At 44.5% G+C, this 22146-nt stretch overlaps 1 protein-coding gene across 2 annotated transcripts in view; it reads right to left on the bottom strand.

The window, feature by feature from the left end:
- Positions 1-1652: 1652 nt before the first annotated feature.
- The window catches only part of SLC38A1 (solute carrier family 38 member 1), a 43247-nt gene continuing 22753 nt past the window's right edge, over positions 1653-22146 (bottom strand). The window contains exons 5-17 of one of the 2 annotated variants that reach the window (XR_010069515.1): positions 21329-21402; positions 19627-19719; positions 19230-19311; positions 18035-18117; positions 17094-17152; positions 16832-16957; positions 14541-14620; positions 13259-13359; positions 9906-10024; positions 9204-9345; positions 8998-9095; positions 7846-8033; positions 1653-4576 (exon numbers count right to left, since the gene is read on the bottom strand). Coding sequence is in view for 1 of the 2 variants with exons in the window: in XM_063323094.1 (XP_063179164.1) it covers positions 7932-8033; positions 8998-9095; positions 9204-9345; positions 9906-10024; positions 13259-13359; positions 14541-14620; positions 16832-16957; positions 17094-17152; positions 18035-18117; positions 19230-19311; positions 19627-19719; positions 21329-21402 (1159 nt within the window). In the remaining variant the exon portion in view is untranslated. Of the gene's footprint in view, positions 8034-8997; positions 9096-9203; positions 9346-9905; positions 10025-13258; positions 13360-14540; positions 14621-16831; positions 16958-17093; positions 17153-18034; positions 18118-19229; positions 19312-19626; positions 19720-21328; positions 21403-22146 lie in introns of both variants that reach the window. The other variant, XM_063323094.1, reaches the window with a different exon arrangement.

Raw genomic sequence — 22146 nt, 5'->3', positions numbered from 1 at the left:
AACTGCACTGGGGTCTGTGGTAAGAAGTCAGTATTTTGGGCAGGGCCTGCTAGCACAACCGAACACAAAGCAAATGGTGCTGCTGGCCTGCGGGAGTGTGAGGAGAACAGGGTGTAAGAAGTGAAGCCCAGGTTCAGTTTATCAGGGGTCTGTGATGAGAAAGGCTTAGAAATGGTCTTGCCACTCATCCCTGCTCTTACCATCTCTGCTTTCTCCACACTTCTTTAAGTTGGTGTGAGCGCTTACTACCAGCTCTTGGCACAGTGAGGAATGAGACATCTTAACAGTGGCCTGAATTTGGGCTTCAGCCTGAAGACCAACTGCAATTTCACTTGAACTTAAGTCAAACTAAGACTCCACTTGAGCCAAACGGGGTGGTGGTGGTGGGGGGTGTCTCTTCCCTCAGGCAGAGCTTGCCCTAGGTAATTTTCCTTTTTTTTTCTGGACTGGTCAGGTGAACTCAGAGATCTGGCTGACCTTGGGGATACACGAAGACCAAGCCAAACCAAAAGTAGAAGTTTGTGGCTGGAAAGGAGGTTCGCGTTTCTTTCTTTGGCTGTGTGGCTTGAGGTGAGCTTCAGGTGAAGCTGTCAGACTGCACTGAAGAAGGCAACAGAGGTTTGTTGTTGTCTCTGCAAGCAAGGAAGAAAATCAATGTAGCTTCTCTTTCTCCTCCACTCCACAAACCACGCTCACGTGTTTTAAAGTATGGCTCTGAGATGATTATGCTCGGCTGGGCAGAGAAGTGGGTATGCCCAAATAGGAGAGGCTATTAGACCAGGTCAGTGTGGAAGCTTTTACTTCTGGACAGGATTATGGCTTCGAGACATTTCCCTGGGCATGGGGACTGGGCAAAGGCTTGCCAAAGATCCTCTGGTACATAAATCGTCCCATTATTTCTCCCGCAGAGGGGCCTGGGGAACTGTGCCACAGAGATGTTGGCTGTACTCATCCTGTTCACTCAAATAAGTTCTTCAGTCGTACGGACAGGACTCTAGCCAAGAGGTCTTTCTGTAAACCGTCACTACAGCCTGAGCACTAGTAAAATTAGTGGTCAAAGGCAAAAAGCTAGCATTTTCCAGGCCCTCTAAGGCTTTGACAGAAGCACTTTGGCAGATCTAGCTGGGAATGCTGAAGACATTACTGTCCTCAGGTATCCTCCTCGTCCATCTGCTAATGGCTTCTGCTTCCGTAGCAGAGGGTCTGGCAGGGGTTTAGCTACTCCAGGCACCACTTTGGCATCTGAACTCAAGCCCAACTCTAACAGCAGCCCTTAAAGCTAAACCGCCTGACTTCACGCTGAAACAGACTGGCGAGCACTCAGACAGTCTTCAAGGAGCAGGCAGAAACAAGCCCTGGGCTTGAGAAACGCTGTCGTCTTCAGCAGCCCCAGTCTATGGTGACCATACACCCTGGCTTCAGGTCCTTCTGAAACTGTATCAGAAACTCTACATTAATGTTCCATAGCCATCTATTGATGTTTTACTGCACTGAGTCTAATATAGTTGGCTTTGCAACAGCCGTATGGCGAGTTCAGTGAAAATGTTTGCATAAAAGTGGGGAGCACATGCTGTTTAAGGCATCATAATGATATACCGTCATCCCTTTGAAAGAAAGAATATGGCCCCAACATTAGTTTAGATCACAATTTTAATGTTTAAAAACTATAGAGGTAACAGAGAGATTATAGAACTTAATACATTTTTTTTAATTATTATTTACACACAGAAACTGAAAAACTGCATCGTTTATTTGGATATGAGCAGCACAAAGTATGGTGATGTTAGCAGGACCAAAATATTACCAATGACTCACTTCAACAATCTATTAGAGACGAGCTCGTATCAAGCGTACATCATTCAAACAGTATTGTCTATACTGGATCTGGGTGAGCCTTAACACACCTTGGGACACTAAAAACAGGTTTCTATAAACAGGTTAAAGTTCAAGTCTTGTGGAAAAATACCTTTACAGTTTATATTTTGTTGGCTATAACACTGAAAACAAAATGTACACTTGTATTAATTTGAAAAGCTCTGTAGAAGTGACTGCATATAGGGTTTTTTCCTCAAATTTGTGCTCACGGTGAAAGCAAACATTATTTCAAGTTTCATTTTCATCCAAGGCCATAAAGTAAACATGGAAAAAAAATACAATTATTTTTAGATGCATTTCTCAATTTCTCAACCTCCGTTTTTCAGCAATCCTGAAAAAACCTCACGTTTACGTGCTTTACCAGCAAGAAAGTCTACGCAAGGCTCTTGACAGAGGCACTCTCAGGGCATACACAACCCTTCCCTCCCATCACCCCCACCCCTGGACATGCAGCTATCCCACGACCAAAATACTGGCCTCTGCCCATTCCTAGGGTGGGATGTGCAAGAAATCCCTGGCTGGGGATGCTCTCATCAGCCTCAGGTGCTAGCCTTTTGGTTGTATGATAGCAGCGTGCCTGGCTTTGCAGCGGAGGAGATGCCGCAGGACTCCGCAGGAAGGAAACGGGATAGAAATGGCACGGATTGCTCTGATTGCTGCCCACCCCTGGCCTGTAGTACTCTTTTTTTTCCTGAACTACAGGCATTTCTGGTGGCTGAAAATGGAAACGCAGAAGTCCTGCCCCGACTTCTGTTGGTACTAGTTGGGTAAATACATGCCTGGATACAACATGGCATAATGCTGGGTCCAATTGCTGGCTGCAGTTTGCTCTGGTTTCTGCAAAAAAACCTTTTCAGCACTTTGCTACCACCCGACCTCAGCTGAGGAGGTAAGAGGTACCTGGGTACCAAAGGGGCCCTTTACAAGGCAGATATTTTCCCCAGCAGGCAGACCGGCTAACTTGCTGTTGAGAAAACAGGGAGTCACGCGCTGGGCTTACTCCTGGCAATTTCATTGCTCCTTTTATTTCTCTTTCTCTTGTTACGTTAGCGATGTAATTATCATTTCAAGTTTAGGATTTAACTTGTGAACTCTTGGGAGAAAGAAAAGGATATACATTTTGCTAAGTCAGAAGCTAAAGTATTTGTATTTCTATTAAAATTATTCTTAATATGCAGAGCCTATCTCAACACTTCTATATCATAGGGGATAAACAACTGCAAAAATATACAGCATCCTATTTATTTACAATATATATATGTACATAAAAATGAAATTTCCTACAATACAACACAACTGCATAGATTTGTCTTCAGAAACATAGGCATGTGTACAATTTGTGAATTTGAGACCTTTCCAGCCCTGTACTTTTTATTAATTCATTATCTTTTTTTTTTTCACAGTTTGTTACAGAAATCCTTACATTAGATACAAATAAAACATTCTTTGTGTAAGTTATAGGAAATAAGGATTTTCCTGACGCCGAGGGCTCTGGGGAATTGTTTAAGAAAGTACCCTGGCGCCAGGCGATAAAGCCATCTCGTGGAGCTGCTGATGGAGCTGAGTACATTCTGCTGTGCCTTTCTCCTACAGGCACTGGGGTGGGACGGTAGGACTGGAGGTGGGACACCACCACGTGGAAAGAGTTTTGTTTTGACCAAGATGCTCTTTAGCCTTAATGTAAGGTTCAAGCAAAGAAACGTATTCATTTAAAGGTAAGCTAGAGATACCATTCATTGTTACTGTTAGTATCAGAGAGAGCTGTGGTGCGTTGTAAGGCAGAGGTACACACACAACCCATATCTCATCCAACCTGCGTCTGCACGTGTGACCTATTGCAAGTGGAGCAGGAGCTACGGGTCGGTATGTGGCTTGGGAAAGCAGCCCTCGGGAACAGATGGGTGTCCCCATCCCTGACCTCGCGGGATGAGACCAGCCGTTCTGCCCTGGACCTGCACACAGGCTGGACACCACTCAGTCCGTGTCAGCCCTACAAAAGGTCTGTGCCGGTGCATGGATTTGGCATTGGCCCTCTGATCAGGAGCAAGCATCACCCAGAGAGGTCACCGCTCCCAAGATACTGTTCCCAAATAATAATTTACTGTGTTTTACTTAGCAGGCGTGTTTGCCGTCGGACAGAGAAGGGCAGCTGTGTTCTGCAACCATAAGGGTGCTTTAAGCTCATGACTATTTTCGTTGCAATGTGCTGTGGACTAGGAGCGGCAGCAAGGCCGTCTTTTAAGTGTAGGATTAACTCCTACAATCTTATTAGGAGCCCCTGCTTCTAATTAGTCCTTCCGTGTCCCTCACCACTCAATTGTTGCTATTACACAACCAAGAATTTTAAAGTATTTTGTTGTAGCTATTAGGAGCAATTTTGCATCCAGTCTATGACATTTGCAGTGCTCACAATAGTGATAAACTCTCTATGAAAAGAAAGCATGCTACCACCTACTAAGTAGATACGGTACTCTGGATCCTATTAATTTAACGACAGAGAAACTCCTACAGCATTTCACTGTGCTCTTAAAATCCTAGCTAAAATGTGGGACTCGTACATCGTTGGCTACAAGTTCACTATTCCAAATGAACTGAATAACAGCAGTACATTTTACAGATAACCTCATACAAATATTGTCATCCATCACTGATGTTGACAGTTACAGCAGGGTCTATTGCATTCTGTTAAGAATGTATAAACCTGATGAGAAAACAAAAAGCACGTTATTTCACGTTCATTACCACAGACATCAATAAACACATGATTCCTTTCCATAAATATCTATAAATATGATGCCAGTAAATCAGTCTAAGCAAAATTCCCTCTATTTTTTTTCTTTTTTTTTTTTTTTTCCTGACACCCAGAAACAAAGTCTATTTAGAGACTTAATATTTTGGGTATCTATTTTTCAGTATCCAAGATATGCTTTGATGGTCCAGTACCTGGGGTAATTTCACTCTATGCACACACCCAGCTCATTCTTCTCCCTATTTATCCAGTAAAACTCCAGTATACAAATAAACTGGGAAAAAGAAAAAGGCAGAATAGCAAAGAGGAGAGAGAAGGATAGTGATGGAGGAGATTTGGGAAGATGCAAGGAGCAATCAGTAACCCAACAGCCCTTCAAGTCGAAGGAAGCTGGGTGCCAAAACTCAATGGTTGGTACTCTGAACACGAGACTACAGATTATTTGCAGGGTGGGGGTGGGAGGGAGATGTCGCAGTTGTGACATTGCTGGTACCCTGTGCAGCAGATCAGACCTCTAGCTCATACCTGAGTACTTGAAAGTTGCTCCCAGGATCTCCTCTCTCACAATCCCCCAATGCACAGAGCTGCACTGCTCATCAACCAGTAGCAGAAGAAGGATAAAGGGGGGGATGAAAGCAGGAAAGCCCTGGAGCATCTTGAGGATAACACTGTACAGCATTCTCAGGTCTGAGTTAGGTTTTTTAGGATAAGATCCAGAGAGATTATAAGGCACCTCAAGCCCTGAAATGTGACCCCAGCAAGCTGAATCAGGGAATGGAGTGAGATGCTGGGCTCCTGCTGCAGTGACCAGGGAGGGCTGGGTGCCTGCAAAAGGGGGAGCCACAAACTTACATCCTGAGCTGGGAAGATGCCTGGAACGAGCTGCGAGGAGACAGGAACTTCTCTGCAGAGCTTGAGTAACACATGGGCTCATAGGCTTCTGTGTATGGACTGTATGGACTTCGTGAATAAGGGCAGGGATCAGTCTCATGAAGAGACAGCGCAGAGAGAAGTGGTGACCTGCACCATTGCAGGCAAAGGTTTGAGACCAGCTGCAGGAAAGAGAGTGACCTCAGCATGGGGCTCCCAGGTAGCTCAGTGGTTCGTGTCTTAAACGCTGGGCCAGGGCATGCTTGGGAGGAAGGACGCCACACCGGAGACCTTGCTGGGAGCCTGTGAGAGAAGGTCTGAGGGGCCAGGAGGATGACAGGGTAAGTGAACCCCATTCTGCAGCCTAGCAGGTCACTTTGCCCAGAGGGAGGAGGCTTCCAGTTTTGTTCTTGCTGCTGGGCTACTCTGAGGACTTGGGCAGCCTGCAGAGTCCACTCTGCCTGGTTTCTGGATCACAGTGGAGTATCGGCAGAGCTGGGTACCTCGCTGCCTAGGCTGAGGTACGGACCTAGAAATCTGGGTTTAGTAGGCTTAGTTTCTGCAGCATGAACGCTCCGCATCTCGATGCCCAAATTCCAAAGAAGGCCCCAAACTAACTTCTCTGGATGTTACCTTTAGAAACCGTCTTTCAAAGTCCTGAGAAGTGCTCTGTGATCTCAACTTTCGGTGACTTCAAGCCATGTAGGACAAGGCAATGGCAACTGAGGCTATTCAATAGCTCACAGAAATCCCGAGATCCTGAATTCTCCATCCCTAACCTTAAAAATAGCAAGCTGGCAATGACAGTCTCCTTCCATAGTTGCAATGGGAGTCGGCAATGAACCAGCTACTGGGAACAAGAGGGTCACTGCATACTGACAGGTACGGCTTGAGCACACCGAGGGCATCGCTCAGCCCTGGGGCATGAAGCGGGACTCCCTTTGGCCGTCGGTTCTTTCGGCGGGAGCCGGGTTCATATTTTGAGACACTTTTTAGCTCACATGGTGAATGACACAAAGTGAACACGTTGATGCTGCTGGCAGTGCACTAATAGATGTCTGCTCGGGATGGTTAACGATCACCTGCTTAGCGTTTGAGTCTCTACAAGTAGTTCTCTACACCAGCTATAAGGCATTAGGCAAATGCTTATTTTGTGGACAACAGATGCAAGTTACAGTGTTTCTGCTAGTAGTAATTGAATTTTGTTAATTGTTATGGAGAATAGATGAGAAATGTAAATGAAACATTTTAAATATAAAAACTGTTTCTGTTTGTTTAAAGAAATGTTAAAGATTTCAGTTTCCATGAGAAATGCAGTAGTTTGGCAGGGTGAGTCAAATCCTGCTCCCGCTGAAGTCGAAACCCCCGTTGACTTCAGTGGGAGGAGGGTAAGACACAAGAGAGGAGCCTGTCTCTACAAGGAATGTACAAATGAATCCCGGAATGGAAAAGGCATGAGGTATGATTTAACGCGTAGGTTTTGGTAAAACTGGAGCTTGCCACTTTTTTTTTTTTTTTTCTGAGAGAAGTGGGGCATTAGTAAACAGTTTAGTGCTGAAGAAAACGCAGACTTCCTATGGAAATCTCCGACCGCCTGCTTCTCTTCAGGCTCAAGTACTGATGTCTTGGGGTCAAGTCTAGTTCTGGTCAGGCTCCAGCTGAAGTGTGCCAGGGTAATGGTGGCTGGTGGTGGCGGCTGTCCTTCTCCTGCTCCCTGCACCCCATCACAAAGACACACAGGTCTGTTCCCCAAAGCCACAAAACAGCCAGGCCCTGGGGTTGGCTCCCCCACCAGAACACCAGAGAGAAGCACCAGATTTAGGACATAACGCTTATACAACACTCATTTACGCTCTCGTGGTGCCTTTTGTGCCCATATCCGGAATGCTACACTTAACCCAGTGAGGCAAATGGTGCACGAAACAGCAATGGAACAAACAAACAAGAAAACAAACAAACAAACTGGTTGTGTACAATTGGAGAGCAGAGTTTTGGCTAAAAGGTGTGGGGAAGGATGTGAACCGACATCACTCCAGTTGGGATTGATAACAAGAGGCGCTGCTGCCTAAAGGAGCACAGCAGGTTGAAGGGCTAAGGATAATAATGGAACAATGCAATTCATGGGCAGAAGAGGGGAAACAAATTAATTGTGATGAATTTCTATGAATAATGCTTTATATAGTCTCACAGACAATTAACACAGACTTTAGGCTGATCTGATAACTCAGTATCGGGGGACAGAGTGATATGCCTGTTGGAAAAATGGGTCTGTTTTCTGCAAGAAAATACACCCATAACAGTATTTTCAGTACTGGATAATCATTATTTGGATTTGATTTGAGTAAACTCACAAAAGATGGAATAGATAACAGAACGGATGGTTGCGATTTTGGTGTGTAGCAAACAGGGGTGTCTTCTTTTCAGAAGGAGGTGACCTTCAGTGGCCTTCGGTGCTGCCTCCTGATTGTACCCAGTCATAGATGACCAAGGGAATGCTCACTAGGGAAAACATTATCCCCAGCGCCAAGAAAAGAGAAGCCTGGAACAAAAAGAAGAGATAGTTAATGAACAAAAAGAAAAGACAATTAATTCAAGTATGTTAACTTCTCCTCTTAAGGAGATTTACAAGGTGATGTATCAAAGTTATCAGCTAAAATGGGATAGCACTTCTGGTAAAGACAAGACCCATAGATAATTAAAGAGATTAGTGTCATTAATAATTACTTGCTGAACACCAAAACCAATTTTTTTCTTCTTTCAATTCACTTAAACACCGATCATCCCTAAAGAGGATCAGCTGAGTCTGTTTTTAGGACCAATCGGCTCTGCTCTTTTCAAAGCCTCACAGAAATAGGTGTACTCTTCCCATCAGATATGTGTCCACTGGAGTTCAGCCCTTTCGTCTTGGGGTCTGTGTATGAAGCCACAAGTGAAACATTGATTTCCTGCCTGTCTGCTCAGAGCAGGGTCTGACCTTACGGTGCTTCCAGTGCATGCCCCGTTAGACTGGGAATACACAGGAGCGTTGCATCTTTCTAGCTGCAGCTCTTTCTGGGGCACGGAGGAAATCTTTCCGAGGCCCATTCCCATCTGGTGGAAGCACCCTAAGTCTGACTTGGGTCCCCTAAAACCATGAGGAATACCACACACAGAGCACTTGGCATGCTTTCTGGATCAATGCGTTGAAACAGAGCAATCTTGCTGGGCTGAAAGGGCCGCCGAAGGGCGATGGAGGGCTACAGCCAGGGGAAAAGCCCCTCGCCCCACAGAGAAGGGCCCCCCAGAACACACACAAGATGCCCTGCGTGGTAGGGCCCCTCCAGTGGGAGACCCCCAGGGTAAGCAAAGGAGAAAGGCAAGCACGGCTGCCAGCTGACTGAAGCAAGGATGGAAAGTAACGTAAAGAAGCTCACACATATGTTCAGATTAGGTACGTTTGCATCTAGCACATTATAAGGAATAACACGATGAAAGTGTTGCATTAACGGGAAAGGAACGCATACCCAAATCCTCTGAGTCAACTTGGATCCATCCTGCTGTGTAATTTTTAAATACAATGATGAAGGGAGAATGAAAATCAGCATATTGGCAGAAGTGACCCCTGCAAAATTCAAATAAATGATTTTTGTTAGTTGTCAGCATCAGCTAACTATTGTGTTGCTGATTAGCAACAGTCTTTTATTAGTAGTACAAAACCAGGATACTGTACCTACAACTCCGAAAATATCCTTCATGGTTGGGATGAAAATGACTAGCAGGTTGATGATAACCAAAAGAACAAAAGTAACCAAAACGTGACGACATAGGTCAAATTTTGTTTTCCTAGCCAGTTCAAATAATGATGAACGCACCTGTAGAAAGAGAGAGAGTTCTCTGTCAGGTACAGCCTGTAAGCCAATTCAAAGCTTCCCATGTTTATTTTAACCAGTTCTTCATGCAACAGCAAGTGCTGCATAGATCCGTCAGAAACCGTGGGGTCTCTGATGTCGTGCCCTTTGAAATAGTTCTTAAAATTCATTTGATATTTCAAAACTGTAGGCATACAAGCATCTGCAGTAGGAAATTCCTCCCTTTCTGACATGCCTTTGGGGATCCTTTTGCACTTAAAAATGTACTTCACCTCTGAGCCTGTTCCAGTGAAGTCATGTGAAGTAAGAGAGGGCCCTTGTGGATTCAATTTAAAACAGATTTAAGATTATAACAGATTTTAACAGATTAATTGATTTCCTGCAGGGAGAACTTCTCCAGAAGTTAGTGGGAGTCTGGTGTGGGAAAAGACTGATCCAACCTCAAGCTCTTTTTGTAACTCAAGATCAGGTCACTGCCACGGCAACTGCTGGACTGTGGTCTGAAGAAACGTGCTGTGTACAGCCATTACCAACTTCCAAACCGCATGGAGCTTTTTACTTACAGTGAAAAACAGCACTGGCACCGTGAGTATCACCGCAACGATCACAGCCAAGCGCACGGTCAGGATGAGGATGTCATCTTTGCTCTGGTACTTGTGAAGCAGATCTGACTGCACATTGTCTATGGAAAAGACAATAAGATAAGTGTTCTGGCAAACAGGCAACCCGTTCACAAAAATCATTGCTTAACAACAGCCTTCTTGAACAACAAGTGATTTATCTGCAAACAAAAGAGTATGGAATGAAACATTCTTGAGTTAAAACAGCACTTTGAACCAAATCCTAATGATCCCATTATTCCAGATTAATCCTTTGGAGGCCTGATTTAGGAATGCATCCTAATTCAAGACAGCACATGCCTAAGTCTAAGGTAATTTTCACTGTAGGAAAGACAACAGTGAGACATACATGAAAGCTTGCTTACATATATACATATATAAAAAAAATAAGTAAAGTGAAATAAGCTATTTCTAATTGGTTCCATGGGCTTTTTTTTTTTTTTAAGTGTCAAATGATATAAAAATAACCACATGCACTGCAACGGCTGAACTTAATATAAACTACGAGGTTTTGAGCTAAATTAGTCTAAACAGCAAATAAACTTCCAGCGAAAAGCAGTGCCCCTGTTCTCAACCAAGAACAAAGCCTATCTGGGGTCAACGCTCAGCGGGACGCTCTGACATTTGCGCTCAAACCCCTCAGCAGCTCCTCCTAGGGCTGCCCTCATGGGTTTTTTCTTCTTGAGCCTGCCACCCACCCAGCAGTGCCTGCAGCTCGGCCCCAGCAGCCAAGACAAATCGCGGGGGGGGGGGGGGGGGGGGGAGTTGTGCATGTGTGCCTAACGGGGAGGCGCTGGTGACATTTTAATACGACCTCCTGCAAAAACATTTCCTTGAAGCTGCGATAAATACTGCAGAGTGGGTCTGCGTGTGCTAACCAACAGGAAAACCAAGCTGCTGAGGGACCTATGTGCTTTTTTTTTTTCTCTTTGTAGCTTTTAAATATCTAGGAGCAATAACCTAATGGGGTGGCTGTTAAGCGCGCCACAAAGCATACTCGCTACCCCTGTTTAGGCTCGTATTTTGTTTCTGCCTGCTAATCTTAGAAGGCTGGTGGTAAAACGTAACACCTCTTAAACCAAAGTCCTTAAAGGGAACTCGGCAGCCACATCTAGTTTAAAATCTTTGGCACTTGGTAAAACCTCACATGTCCCCGGAGGCAGAGACATCTGTCCTGTGGCAAAACGCCTGCGCTCCCCCCCCAGGATGCCCTTCTGGGGAGAGACCACGGGTCACCACCACCTACGCAGTGCTTGAATCCCCACCAGGAGAAAGAAAACGCTCTCCCACCTCCCTGCAGATTAGGAGTGGGGTTTTCAAGCCGGGCACATGCACAGCTTCTGCGACACAGAGCTTACTCTGCTCCTGCAAGCACAGACTGCAACTTCTGTACCGCTCACGGACTGCAGCCAGGTAGGAAGTGAAGGGCAAGGCTTACAGTTGAAGGTCTGTTTTCCTTTCAGCTAGATACACCACAGAGCCCAACCACAGTGTGACCTTTTAGGGGAAGAAAAACACCTCTTTTCTGTAATTCTGCAATGTAAATATAGTCATCACTGCAACACTTTTGAGAACACAGCAAACAGACAAGTACTATTGGCGTAAAGAAGAAATGGCCATCATAAAAATACTGTTCTTACCCAGGTAAGGGTAGAGAAGAGGGTTAGGAAATTGTAAGCGAACATATGACAGATAAGGTCTCGTCAGTCTCGAGGGGATGAAGGATCAAAGTGGAGGAATTTTATATTCCTTCAGTGTCTTTTTTGCTGCCTGTCATGGCACTGACCCTCGGAGAAGCCCCAGTGGAGCCGCACAGCTTCCACCCACAGGCTCTCAGCGCTGGGGACCAGGGACGCCTGCTGTGGGGAGAGGCACACGAGACACCCCAGGGATTCCTCCGCCATTCCCCCTCGGGAGGGCCAGAAGGACGCAGCCCCTACCTCCTCCATGGACTCCAGACCCTCGTCCTTGAGGGGCGTGGGAGATTCCCAGAGAGGAGCGCCACGGATCTGCCTCCTCAGATCCCTGGGGCAATCACATCAGAATCTCCTCCCTGCCAAAGCGAAGGGGTCCGTGCTGATTTACACCCACTTGCTCCCTGGGGCTGCTAATTTGATGCATTTCTATGAAAATGTGTTAGACGGGAGCAGTTGGATGAGAACGGCTGTTGCTGTTGTCACTTGCAGCGTAGTTGCGGTTTTATTGGGAAAATTAGAACAGATGACCTCAAGTTACTTCAACACATGCAGTCTTAAGGCCTCATAATCAGAATGAGAGCCTGAGAAAACAAATAGGAGATAGATACACCTTTGGGAAAAAAAAAAGCCAGATTTCATATTTACTTATTTTCTTTCTCTTGCAATACGTGGCTCACAAGGAACGGTATCATGAATGAGGAGATTGTAACAAAAAGGTCACTTGGAATAGGATGGAGAAGACTGATGACCTTTTGGTGACTCTGAGGTAAAAGGCAAACATCAGTTTTGTCATCTGTCTTGTAACCCCTTAATGGTCCCTGGAAAAAGACACTACTTTGCAACATTCCCATTAGACTGGAATATGGGAGTATCTTCCTGGTCAAAATTAATCTTTTATACTATTTTACTTAATAGTTGTGCCATTAGGGCATACATGTTGTATCCTTTAGCGATACAACATAATTTAATTTGTTTGTTTCTTTAAGTGAATTGATATGCATGAAAAGAGACAGGGTGCAAGTCTCAAACACTGAAAGAGCCATCCTTTGGTGTCTGAGCTGGGACAACGCTCAAAGCTTCCCCACCTTCGCTGCCAGTTTATTTAACCGAGACCTGAAGGGGTCGGCTCTAGGGACAGTGGGAAAACATCTGGTCCTTCGCCTCTATGATGAAAGCGTCAATAAGAAAATGAAAAACCTGTGATGGCTGATTTGATACACATTTCCTAGGACCTGCTCTCAAATCTGTCTCATTTTATGCAGATATGCATGCTCCAGTCGTTACCAATGTACACAACATTCAGGAGAGGACCTTGGAAGAAAAATCTTAGTGGGGCCCAGCTAATCCCCAATTCTCTTAAACAGCTCTCTCCCTCATATCTTGAATATGCCTTTTGCAAATACTACTTTCACTTCTGCTTTTCATCCACAGGGGAAAAGGAAGAAAGGATTTGTACCTTCAGTATGAAAACTTGATGGAAAATTATTTGAAAAAGTATTTTAATATAAGTGGATGGGACTTTCCTTTCCAGCTGGGATATGCTATTGATTTCATATGTATTCCCTTTCTACTTTGATTGGTAAAGAACTGCATACTTACCGTAGAAAGTCAAATAGCCAAATATGGCAGTCATAAAGTACATCACAAACATGGCAAAAAATGAGATATTGGAAACCAACTGCATTTTTTTCTGTGAACGGCTGGAAAAAGAAGGAAAAAAGAACACATAGAAATAGTTAGGCTGGATTTTTCAATAGTTGATTAAAAATGTATTAGGTCTTTGCATAAACATTGTAATTCTGGGGAGGCTCATGAATGCATTTTCATTTGAAACAGGAATCCATTGACAGCTGCACAAGGAAGAGAAAGACTGAGGAAAGGGTCCCTACTTAGGGTTTAAGTCAAGAAATGGTGGGTCCGCCCTGTGGCTCTGCTCCCTGGCCATACCCACCTAAACAGAACGAAGGGTGAAGCCTGGTTGGGAGGGACGGCCCTTAAACACTTCAGTAATTAAATCAAGAGGCCAAAATAAAGAAAGAGTAAAATTATACACAGGAAAAAAACACATTCTGCATGTTTGCAGAGAAACATTTGTGTCCCCATGGGTAGAAAATAATGAATGTATGCAGACCACTGTAGACCTGTAAAACAGGCTAAGTGCAAATGTTTCATTTTTAGATATTTGTTCTGAAATATTCCCACTCTGGTACCTAAAGTTAGACTTTTAAACACACACAGGAATGCCTTAAATAGGCACCAGGGAACCTGCTGGAGTCCCTTGAAACTCAAAGCTCCCAACAAGTGGTTGGGACCTGAGGGCATCCATGGGTCTGACTGACCCCGACCTCTCCCCTGGGGCTCCCCCCATGGCCCAGCAGCCCATTGCATCCCCCCAGGGCCACCAGTGATGCCGCAGCAGGGCCGGTCTCCAGCTCCCCACAGCCCTGCCCAGCCAAAGGTGTCAGCGGGACAGCCGTACCGGCAAAGGCCTTTTAATACAGGCGAGCCTGAAAATACTTTTTTTTCCTGGTACCGCAACAGATTTTTAGTTGCTCTGGAACAAACGCCGTTAGATGAACACACGCTTCTCTCCTATGCCAAATAACAACCGGCACAACTTGGCTCTCCCCAGGCTGCCGTGTACTTCCAGAGAAAACTCCCAAAGTATTGCATTATCCTCAACCTCCCTCGCCCCCGCCCCAGCGGCACGCCTGGGAGGCCAGATTTCCTAGCTGACAGCCACGCACGTTGGCTTGTTGGGTGTTATTAAAGCACATCTCCTCCAAATGGCGCGAATGACTCAGAGCACCTCTGTGCTAACATTTTCCGTGCAAAGCGGTTCAAAACAATTAACTGGAAAAAATAAAAAAGAATGGCTTACTCTTTAAGTTCGCTGTAGATCGGGAGGACTGATGGGTGGCACACAAACGCAAAAGCAATGGTGGGCAACGCGTACACGGTCTGTTTGGAGAGAATTTCAGAAAAGAAACTAAGAAGTATTTCCCCCAGTGGCGTGAAGAAATGATCTGTGTTCAATTACCTCAACTCCCAACTCTCTGGACTCCTCAACCAAATGTTGAGAGCCTTCAGAGAAGGTAGAAGACCTGTCAATTAGCACATATTTAATGAAATATGGAGAGCAGCGCTCTTGCAATGGGAGGACAAAGTCTTTGCGTCGGCCATGTGAGCACGGTCCTGACTCTGCTCGCAGAGCCCAGTGCTGGATGCCACAAGGCTGCTGGTTTTGCTCCCTGGGATAGGTTTCCCTGCCCAGCTACTGCCACCGTTACTAGCACACCGTCACACGTAAAAGGGACATATGGTGGGTCACCGCTACGCTACCCTGCCTTGGCATGGAGAGGGGTGCGCACCCGTGGTGCTAAGGCTTGAAGTCCTGAAGAGGAAGCCCATATCCAGACTGTAAGAAAAGAGAAGAGGAATGCAGAACTTACAAATAAATGGATATTTCAAGGTACCAGACTGAGTCCCTTCATTTCCCAGGCCAACAAAAGGGCTAGGAGGGCTGTGGAGGGAGCATGCTTTTCCTTGGGGAAAGAGAGAGACCGTTACGTCACCAGGAAGTGCAGGAGGCCTCCAGGGGGGTGAACCTCGCCCCCTTCTCCACCAAAAACCTCAGTGGGTTTCAGTCCTCAGTGTACAGCCAAACTGTATGATCTCAGTGCCCAAGCACTTCCATTCTCCCCAGGGAATGGGTATGAGCAGAGACCACATGAAAACCAGGTCCTCCTGCGAGGACAAAATGAGTCCATCCCTACAGGCATCTCTCCCTGGCCTTCTGAGATCTGCTCGCACTGGCCACAGGTGTCCCCTTCCCACAGAAGCCATCCTGGGGTTTGCCCCAGGCCCAACAGATTCAGTAAATACAGTAGTTGCGCTCCAGCGATCCCTCCTCAGCCCAGGCCTGTGCTGCCTCCTCTCCCTCACTCACAGCGCACTACTGTTGTGGAGTCTCCATCTGTGGAGATATTCAGAAGTTCCTGGACAGGGAGCTGGACAACCGGCTCTAAGTGACCCTGCTTGCGCAGGGCGGTTGGACCAGATGACTTCCAGAGGCCCCTGCCAACCTCAGCAGTCCTCTGATTTTGTGAAACTGTCTCTCCTCTCACACACCAAAGTTGCTAAATTGACTGGGAAGCTGTTGGCCCCAAGGGCAAATCTCTAGAGTTCAGCTCCAGTGTGCCTGGTTCAGATGGACTGATCCTTCTGATGTGCCTCCATCGACTCTGAGGCAAACGCTGACCCTTACCGTAGGAGAAGACAATGGTCCTTCAACGCTAGCTAAAACATATTTACAGCTAAGCTGCTATTGCACACCAAGTTAACTAATTTTTGGTCTGTCCCACCACATCTGAGCTGATGGCTACCCCCAACTAAAGAAAAGTGCTTGGGTTGGCTTCTTCAACTGAAGCTGGTAGGATGAATTTCAAAAAATTTAATTTTTGCATGCATGTGCTATACATATGCATTCCCTCTGGATGCGACTGCGACACCCCGAGGACCCTGCCCTGCTGTTTAATGAGCACTGTGCCCCAGCACAGCTGACAGGAGCGATCCTCCTGCTCCCACAGCTACAGCCAGTTGCTCTTTCGCATTCTCTTGGCACAACTTTTCCTGCAGCTGTGCGGCGATGGAGGAAAGCATCCAGCTGAAAGGCAATCAAATTTTTACTGGATTAGCTTTCAACTGTATCCTTTTCATGATCCAGTTCACCATATGGCTACAGAAACACGTACCCTGTCACAAAGAAGTGGTTTGTGTGCAGAAGGACAGAGGGATTACTTCTGGGCTTTGGATGCAGGAATGGCTTACTCAGCCTCTGCTGAACTACAACCTTGAGGCGGAGTTGCAGAACGGGACAGTAAGAAGCAGTGGAAAGGAAAGTTCTCCCAAATAAAGTGTTAGTTGTCTGGTGGTAGCTTGGGCTCACAGCCTTAGCACGTCTACCACCGGGGCAGAGCAAGACTGCAAAGAGGAACATTCAACACGGCATCTCCATAAGACTGGGCAAGGAGGCCCATTGCCCGTTCACCATTGGAGCATGAGTGGAAGCATGGAGAATCAGGCCCCACGTGGTGCTGACCGGATAAACAACATGGGTGTACGTGCATATATTATGTGAATTAAAAATAAGTATTATAAAAAGAAACATACCTTGGAATTAAAGATAACATACTTTGGCTTACACATATGTTCATGTGCTGAGCTATTTGATAGGATAGGTGATGTTGCATTTAGCTCCGATCCGCCACAGGGAATTTGAAACTTCTTGTAAATAACCTAGAATGAGAGCGGAAGACAGCTAATTGCTAAAAATAATTTCAAAATAAAGGCAAATTAAAATGAAAACATCAGAGAAATTATGAATATCCTATCAAGTAACTCTCATCCAACAAAGAAAGCAAGCTGAACTTACCACTATCAGGAAAAATACCATGCAGCTTAATGAAAATCCACTGGTATAGCCAAGATACCCTGAAACAAATTAAAAGGAAATCTCATACAAAATTATTTTATTAGCCATATCTTGGTTTTTACTTTTTGTTGCTTAAATGTATTATACATTTAATATGTGTCGTGAGCTTCTGGCCAGGACAAAAGCATGTCCTGTTGGTGTGTGAGTCTCCCACGTCGCAAGCCTCCCAACTTTCAGACAGACCTGAGCTTTGCTCTGACTGGTTTGACTTTATGGCAGTTTAACTAATTTTACTTTTGAAAGGGGCTGTGATAATTGAAACAAACCTGAAAAGGTGCAATTGCAATCAGAACGTGACCCAGATTCCCGGTACGAGCCACGTCAGCTGACTATGGGTTATTTTCTCAAAAGGAAGATCCCAACAGGACTTCAGTGCCAAAACTTGTTACATGGTTTTAAAAAATACTTTTTGTACCAACTGGCATCACTGTGGACTCAAAGACATTTGAAAATGCAATCTTCTATACATGTCTTACTTCAAAGTCCAATACTTCCAATTAACCTCACCACTAAAGGTTTCGATGCTGATAGAAAAATAAGTTATTTTTTTGTAATCTAACAATTTGTGAACTTATTTTTACAGGCTACACATAAAATAGAATTGCTTTATGAAGTGAGGACCCTCTTAACTATAGTTTTTCACATCAGTTTCCACAATTGTAGGGATGAAGCTGGTTTATACTGAGTTCAACCACTATGACAATTTAGGCCTACTTGTTCCAAGATGCTCAAAACACAGTTTATTCCTGGACCAGGGAGGCTACTTAGATTACAATGAGAGCCATTTTTTTTTCTTTTCTAGTGGAGTTGCCAGCGTGGCTGTCAGTAGCGCGATGTCTGGCTTCCTTTATTTTATTCCCACAATGGCATTTGCATCTTACCTAAGTTCTTAAGGAGACATAAAGGGAGGATTATACCAAACGTCACCGTGACAACAAGAAGCCGCCCATCCACATACCATGCCCTGTATAAAACATTAAAAAAACCACACCATGAGCACACCGGAATCCCTCTCTAGTTTTCCTCACATTCGGTCATCCTCTTTGCTGCAGTTACAGAACTATCTTTGGTTTCCTTACCCTACAAGCTCCTACAAAAGGAGAGATGTGGGCCACATCTAAACTTCATAGACTCATTAAGTACCCAGCCCTTGAAGCATGGCACTGCCGAGACTGAGATACGGCAGCTTTTCATAGTCACTAGACAAAATATCACCCTACTGCAGAGATCAGTGAGTGGGACTGAGATGCAGAACACCCCCCTCTGTAACAATTCATTACGACAACCACAATTCATTTGCTAAATCACCCGGGCACGTGCCTGGAGCAGCAAACCAGGCTCCTGAGGGCTGACACACACTAAGCCACCCCAAGGCTGTATCTCCTTCTAGCAAAGTGCTTTGAATCCTTCCGGAAAGCAAGAAAAGGGAGAAGGGACAGCGTTAGTGACATTCTGTACAACCTATTTCCACTGCTCGGTCCAATTTAGTATGAAAGCCTGAGGAATGGGATCTCTACCTTCTTCTCGTGCACTACAGCACACCATATAACCTAGCGCAAAGGATATTTACCAGTATAAAGAAATACCACCCCTCTGTTAAAGAGGCTGCTAAATGTCAAGGAGTGATAAGTGGCAGAAATCTAAGTACACTATTCTGCTGTTGTCACATGCTAGTATTTAAGAATTTCATGCTACGGACAGTGCTTCAGGGGTAAGATCCTGTAAGATGCTAGAGAATGCAGGGAAATACCTAACATCTTAAAGTTGCATTGTTCCCAATGTCTTCAAGAGTTGCCTAACACTGTAAAAGGCTGGATACTACAATAAGAGGTTTGTATAAATCACAATTCTTCATGCAAATCTGGTGTGCAAAGAGAGTAACTAGTGATGACTCAACCTTTCCTTTTCCTTCCCAAAGTTATCTTGGTTTTTATTAACCCCCTGAAATATTTCTGCGAAAATCTACTTTGACAAACCTAAAGAGTATCCAATACTTAAGAGCCTTTATAAGCATATGCTTAAACTTATCTCAACGTTAAATTCTATGATCTAATCACCAAAATTAATTCAACTTACGAAAAAGTTTCTTCTTTTCCCATTAGAAACTTTATGGCAGAAGGCAGCTCATTTTTGACTATGAAGAGATAGCTCAACATTGCTGGAGGAAGAAGAAAGTCAGTTTAGAAAATAGGTAAGATGTTTTGTGGAACAAGTACAGAGAAGCATCCCGAACCTTATCCCACATCAGCGTCTGATGATAGAAGACCCTGAACTCTAATTGACTGTAAACTACTGATCATTCAGTAATGCAGCCTTTTTGAAAGGCTGCATGCAAGATATAGCCACAGCTATATTGAGGAGCATGAAGACCCCAAGGTGTCACTGAAAGAAGGAGGAACTTGACTGGTTGGTAGCTGTAACATTATTAAGATGCTCCTGGATTTTGTTTTTCAATACCCCTCATCTCCTTTACCTCCAACATTCTGGAGCGATGTAGATCCAAAGACAATCATTTTCCCTGGGGTACCAAAGACCTGCTCGCCCAGCTTTTCATACACCATGCAGCCTGCATGAAAAGAAATGAGGAGAAAGGTAACAAATACACCAGCGAAAGCTGTTGCGTCAAAACACTAATGGTTCCTTTTCAGCTGAACGCCCATCTGTGCAGCCACATCTGCCCTTTGCAAGTAAATAGAGAGCTCTCTTGTAATTATTGGGCTGAAACTTGTGCAGGAATGTTTTCTTGACGTCTATAAATGTTATCGTTGGCTACCAGTCACTTCTGAAATTGAAGCTCCTAATGAGGCTATTACACCCCTTTAATGAATCTGTCTATACCCCTGGTGACATGTTAAGTTCTGGTATCCCCATCGGGTTTGCACCCGCCATGCCAGTGACGTAGAAAGCCTCCTCTCCAGACAAAACTCGGTACAGCGGGATACACAAGTTAGGACTGGCAGCCTGGCCACCGCAGACACAGTACCGCGATTCTGCAATTTCCCTTGCTTTGACTAAACGATCCAAATGAGGGCAGCCACTGGTTTACAGGAGGATTTACAATTTCTAATGACGAAGCCTTAACTTGTGAATTCTCACTGTGGTATGTTTTTTGGGAAAAGCAGGGCAAAGTGTAAATTATAACTAAAACTTCTTGTTAAATATCTGTCAAGCTTGAGAAACTCCTCTATGAATTGGTTTGCATTTCTGTTAAATGTTTTTTTCCTTGGCTGTGATTTAGGCTGCAAAAACCCTGGACATTGTGAATATGGTGAGATACATGAGAACAGAAAGAGAAATATTGCTGATGTTACACTGTACAGATGATTTTTAAACTGCATCCCATTGTTTGGTTTTCTCTATATTTCCTTATAGCTGACATTTCTGCTTTGAAGCTTGTATAAACAATAAGTTTGAGCTTATATGTACCAGCAGCATAGAAACCAGGGCTTAGATTTTGAGAACTAACAGGGCACAAATGTGTCCACAATTAGGCATACGTACCTAATTTAAATGGGCAGTTGGTGCCATTATACATGCTATAGCAGTAACTCATGTGTGTCCAAATGACATATTAAAATATCACAGTGTTCTTGTGCACAGATAATTTTAAAAATCCATCTTCAGAGATTGTTACCCAAGGAAAGAGTCTCTTGGACTTCAGACCACAGAGGCATTTAACACTGTGGGTAACTTCTAATTTCTGCGTTTAGAATATATTTTGCTTACAGTTACACTTCTCTCTGTGGAGGAACTGTTCCCTTTTACTTTCTCGTAGGAAACCCCCTACTGCATCAACAAAACTGTCAGTAATTTTGCATGAACCATTAAGGACAAACTGCAAAGATTCATTATATTTCATTTGCATTTGGTTTTGTAATGCAAAGAAACTATATGACCTGTTCCTTCTAGCTCACTGAAGACATCTCACGTTAGCAGAATTCACTCTTTGTCCTAATTTTTTCTCTTTATAGTGATGGTCAGATGCTGTTCTCCATTGCCATGACATAAATTTTTTAAATTCTGGGTTTCTGCCCCAAAATGTGTTAGGCCTTTCTATTGTGTCAGCCAAGTGATAGAAACTCCATCTTACACAAAGCACTTGGCCTTATTTGAGCACTTTTCACCTCTTGCTCTTTACAATTCTACTAAAATGGTATAATAACATTTTAAATTACCTGTTTCCTTTGAACACACCAACAGGAGATATATTGAATAAATAGACAGCAGTGTCACTGAAACCAAGAGCAGCCTACAAAAGAATAGAAAATAAAACCTACTTTAAGAGCTGAGCTCTAACATTGCGGTATTTCACGTCCGGTCATATTCCCGTTGGCTCCGAGATAATTTTTATACTCTTCTGACAATACAAAAAGGCCTAAAAATACATGTGATTCACATTCTTTTTGCAGTTCCACCACACCACCTTGGAGGTAGAAAGCTCTGCACGCAGAGGGATTCAACCAAGTAAAACTTAGTGGAGATGCAGAGAGCAGCCTGTTACCGAGTTACATCTTTATATATCAAAAGATGAATATAGTTGCCTTTTCTGATAGGCATTAAGATTTAATCAGAGCGAGGATGAGCCAGGTATGTCCCTCGTCACCCACTCTCAAGCTTTTTTTCTGGAAGCAGAGCAAAAATTGCAAAGGGTTGTCCTTTAAAGACTTCCATACCAAATGGAAGCAACTTTGCCCCAGACATGTTTCATATGCTACCCAAGGGGCGCCCAAATGGCTTTTTACATGCCTCCCAGTGCCCAAGGAGGGGGGGAGGAAGGAAGTTAAGGCTTGACTGCTTTCCCCTGGGAATAAAGGCAGAAACCAAAGGCTTATGCTATGCCCAGGTGGGGACTGGTGTTCCCTCACTGATGTCACTCCTGGTCTGCCGTGATCCATGATTTGACTTCACTTAGAAGAATTGCAGGAAGTAATGACCAAACTGTTTGTGTAGGGAACTTGCTGGCACAAATGATAATTAGTCAGTGCCGGGGGCT

This window comes from Chroicocephalus ridibundus, chromosome 1, assembly GCF_963924245.1.
Source record: "Chroicocephalus ridibundus chromosome 1, bChrRid1.1, whole genome shotgun sequence".
Taxonomy (NCBI): Eukaryota; Metazoa; Chordata; class Aves; order Charadriiformes; family Laridae; genus Chroicocephalus; species Chroicocephalus ridibundus.
The sequence above is the reverse complement of the archived record's forward strand: the minus strand, read 5'-3'. Positions and strand labels throughout refer to the sequence as shown.